At 49.6% G+C, this 4,219-nt stretch overlaps 1 protein-coding gene across 1 annotated transcript in view; it reads right to left on the reverse strand.

Annotated features, from left to right (window-relative positions):
* Positions 1 to 4,219, reverse strand: part of LOC116685741 (protein FAM222B) — a 13,563-nt gene that overhangs the window by 2,220 nt on the left and 7,124 nt on the right. The window contains exons 2-3 of the mRNA XM_032510656.1: positions 3,988 to 4,114; positions 1 to 3,107 (exon numbers count right to left, since the gene is read on the reverse strand). The exon at positions 1 to 3,107 is cut by the window's left edge and continues 2,220 nt beyond it. Of these exons, the coding sequence (XP_032366547.1) occupies positions 1,138 to 3,107; positions 3,988 to 4,069 (2,052 nt within the window). The 5' untranslated portion in view covers positions 4,070 to 4,114 and the 3' untranslated portion in view covers positions 1 to 1,137. The remainder of the gene's footprint in view (positions 3,108 to 3,987; positions 4,115 to 4,219) is intronic.

The raw sequence follows: 4,219 nt of genomic DNA on the forward strand, positions 1-4,219 counted from the left end.
GAGCTCCCGCGACAAAAACCTTACCAACAGTCTTACTAATTGCATATACAAGTAACCTTATTTAAATGGATCACAAACCTGTCAAAAGGATAAATAATTGCAAATAAAAATATTACACAAGGACATCCTAAATCTTGCCTTTGGGCAGTTGTAAGGCCACAAATGCTGAAGAAAAAGTTGAGTTGTTCCATGTCAACCTAGAAAAAGCACTGTGACAAATCACATGGCAAACCTACTCGCCGCTGCAAATTAATATTTAAAACACCTTATATATATATATATACATGAACAAAGAGCAGCACATCCAGGCCAGTGATGAAAAGAGGAATTCTACTCAACAGTGGACAACAGTCTCAGAAACCCTTCATCTGCAACAAAAGTACGACATAGCATAAGACCTGAGGAATACTTTGACACGTCACAGCCTGGCGGGTCCACAAATCGAGCTCTGGAGCCATCAGTGATGCTAATTTCAGAGCGGTTTTATTCTGATTCTTCAATAGCCAGCCTTCGTTGGCCGACAATTAACCGTTAACCGACAACCAGGCAACAGTTCACCCGTTCCGGGAGGCACAGACGTACCGCCTGCTGCAGACTTGTACCGGTCGCACAGCCAAAATGTTCCTTTCACTGTCGTGGACACGTGCAGCCTGGATTTGCTCGCGCGACCGACAAGTCCACAGCAGTCGGCAGCGAGTATGTCAGAGTCCGTCTCCACCTGCCAGCTGTGTGTCTGCCTAGCATACTCTGTGTGTAGCATGGCTGATTTAACCCGCCAGTCCTCATAGATATAGAGGCATGTGTCCCGTAGCCCTCCGCTGTGAGCGTCGTCCAGCAGAGAGCCTCAAACTTTACAGAAAAGAGAGCAGCCTAATATGTAACTTGCTGTTGCAAAGTTAACACTAGCAAGTTAACTAGCAGTTGACAAACATTGTATAGCTTAGTCTTCCTTTTTTTTGTTGGAATCGTTTAACTGATAGTGTGAGATTTTGTAAAAATGTTTGTCGGTTAACGGTTAATCATTAACATCCCTGGAAGCAACAAAATGGAATTGATCACTTGCAAGATCTTAAAGAATAAACCACAGAAGCTGAAAGTGGCTGTTGGAAAACACACCATGGGGGATATGCGCAAGCTTTAACGGTAGCCTGGGTGATGAGCGTGAACACTCCCACCGTTATTGGGCTCCTGAACCTGGCCCATGGCTGACCTGTGCAGCTTCTCCAACACATCCATGTTCTGCTCCTGAAAGCCGGGCATCTGGAAGTCCCCTCCTAAGAAATCCACATTCTGCATCAGCTTGGACTGGCCTGGAGGGCCCTCTTTTCCCGGCCTGTACTTTGCCCCTCGGATGCGGTCTGTGGAGGCAGCAGCCTGCCCTCTCTGGAAAGCCCCCGGGAGGTCCTGAGGGCCCGTTCCGTTGCTACCTGCTGTGGCGGGAACGCCGCCCCACGGGGGCTGCATGTAGTGGCCGTTAACGTAAGGCATAGAACCCACGGGGCAGTTAACGGGGGATGAAGGCCGTGGTTTTTCTGCAGCGTGTTTTAGAGGAAAGGACTGTGCAGTGTTGGGTAGCTTGTTGGAATAGCTGAGGTTTCGAGAGGGGAAAGCGCACTCGCTCGGAGGCTCCATCCTTGGGTTCTTGCAGGGATGGGCACCCTCATGCGGCTGCTGCATGTGCGCCAGCTGATGCTGGGCCCAGGAGCGCTGCTGCTGCTGCAGCTGCTGCAGCTGTTGTAGATGATGCTGCTGCTGCTGCTGTAACTGTTGTTTCTGCTGATGTAAATGGTGCTGCAGCTGTTGCTGCTGCTGCAGTTGTACCTTCTCAGGGTCTGCGTGAAAGGCAGGTATGCTGTTAGCAGCTATATTGGGCTGGGGGTGGAGAGCAGCGTTGGGAGCCGTAGCTTTGTCCGGGGGTCCGATCATGAGGCAGCTAGGCACAGAACCCAGTGCCGGGTGGTGACAGGACACCCTGGAGCTGGCGTTGATCAGCAGGTTGCGGCTGATGGGGCTGGGGTTTGCGATCTGGCCCTCGCAGACCGAGGTGGCGCCCATACCGGCCCGCGCCTGGCACAACTGGTTGATTTGGTGCACAATGCTGCTCAGGTCGCTCTGTCGATTCTGATGCAGGCTGGCTGCCATGGACAGTGGGATGGTGGAGGTAGATACAGTTACATTTGGTGGGGCGTCTGCGTCAGGGAGCTTCCGGGGCCCATATGCCCCTGGCGGGGGCTGCGGGAGGCTGTTGGTAGGTATGGTGGGAGGTCCTGTACCCACAGCCTGGGGAAGCAGCTGTGAGCCAACCAGCCCCTGGCTGTGCTGCAGGCTTGGAAGCTGACCTCCATCAGACATGTGGCGCAGGTCCTGAGTTGCTCCCTGTTGCGGAGGAGCCGCCTGATGCTTCAGTGTCTGCAGATGCGAGAGATGCTGCTGTGGCGCAACTGGTGGACAGGACTGGCTCTGCTGCTGCTGCTGTAGAGCCTGGGTGTGAGGCAGACTCTGCTGCCTCTGTAGGCCTTGTGGATGAGCCAATCTTTGCTGTGGAGTCTGGACCTGGGACAGACTCTGCTGCCGCTGCAGAGCTTGCGAATGAGCCATGGTCCTATGCTGTAAAGCCTGTGGGTGCGGCATGGTTTGAGGCAGCTGTAAAGTCATTGGATGAGTCATGCTTTGATGAAGCGCCTGTGGGTGAACCATGCCCTGCTTCTGGGCTGCAGGCTGAGACGGGCCCTGTAGGTGAGGAGCAGGCTGAGGAAGATTTAAAGTGCTTTGAGGGGCATACGGCCCACTGTGAGGGTTCATGGCGCCCTTCTGGAGCTGCCGGGTGCGGCTAGCGTCGGACTCTTTGACGCCTTTGGCGGGCGTACGGAGGACAGCCAGCAGACCCCGACTGGAGCTGACCTGAGACGGGTAGGGACTGTGGCGCTGGCTGGACGAGGACGTGTCGAGCCCGTTGACTGTGCGGCGAATGTGCTTCCGTTGAGGTACTTTGACACTGTTGGGGAAGATCTGGATGGTCAGAGGGTGGTTGGCAACTTTCTTAGCATAGGCATCCAACTCTGCTGGGGTTGGATAGTTGGCAGATCTCATCTTCTGTGTAGTTTCCCCTGCAACGTGTGTGTGTATGGAAAGTCAGACAACCAGAAATGCCTAGCAACAGCACACCGACTGGGATCGCATCACTATTTAGTGACATGTACGTGGACATTATCGTAGCTATTTTTCCTCCATTTACTTTTTGGATCAAATGCATGGTGCGCTTTATAAAAAGCGGTCACTGCTTTTTGCAACAAAATTAAAATGATTGTTTAACCCTTGTGTTGTCCTCCGGGGTCAAACTGACAAATTTGACATTTTTGTCCCTTTTCCAGACTTTTGTTTTTAAAGTTTTCATCAAAACCACCCTACTATCACTAGTTTTACACTAGTTTTTGGAATTCATGGTCAATAACCCTCATTTACTGTATACAGAATTAAACCTAATATTTTAGTTAAACAGAAATTATGAATTATTTTGACTAATAGTTAAGATCAGATGAACGTACAGAGGAGTTTAGTCAGGAATGAAACTGATCCATTTTTTTTTTTGCAAAGAGTGTTGTAAGGAATCCAATCCATTTTCTGTGGTAATTTGGTTAAAAAGAAACTTATATTTCAGATATAGACATATTTTTAAATGGGTCAAATTTGACCTGAGGACAACAGGAGGGTTAATTGAGTTTGTTGATCACATTTTATGCTGTCAACACTTAAAACTGTATAAAAAAACATCACACTGCTAATGAATGTTTACACGTTAAAATATTGTATGGGTCAGTAATGACATAATGCATCATCATAGATAAGATCATAGATAAATTATATTGCAAACTTCAATCTGTGTGTAAAACGGCAACATTCACATTGTCCTATTGATCCCCAATGCTGATCTAGATCAATATTTCTATGGTAACAGGACCACGACATGGAGGATTAAAGGCACCTTACATTTCTGAAGTCCAGTGTTCATCTGCGTGCGGGGGAGAAGTCTGATGGTGGGGTCACCTGATGCTGGCAGACAGGCCAGCATGTCACTGCTCCACTAATGCAGCATGGACACCTCGTCCTCACCATGCTGGGGAGAGACGGCACAGACACAAGTCAGCCACTGACCCTGGAGCTTAAAGATTAATGCATTTAGACTTAGACTTCTCTTTATTAATCCTTTTGGGATGACTCC

The sequence above is a fragment of the Etheostoma spectabile genome, unplaced genomic scaffold, assembly GCF_008692095.1.
Source record: "Etheostoma spectabile isolate EspeVRDwgs_2016 unplaced genomic scaffold, UIUC_Espe_1.0 scaffold172, whole genome shotgun sequence".
Taxonomy (NCBI): Eukaryota; Metazoa; Chordata; class Actinopteri; order Perciformes; family Percidae; genus Etheostoma; species Etheostoma spectabile.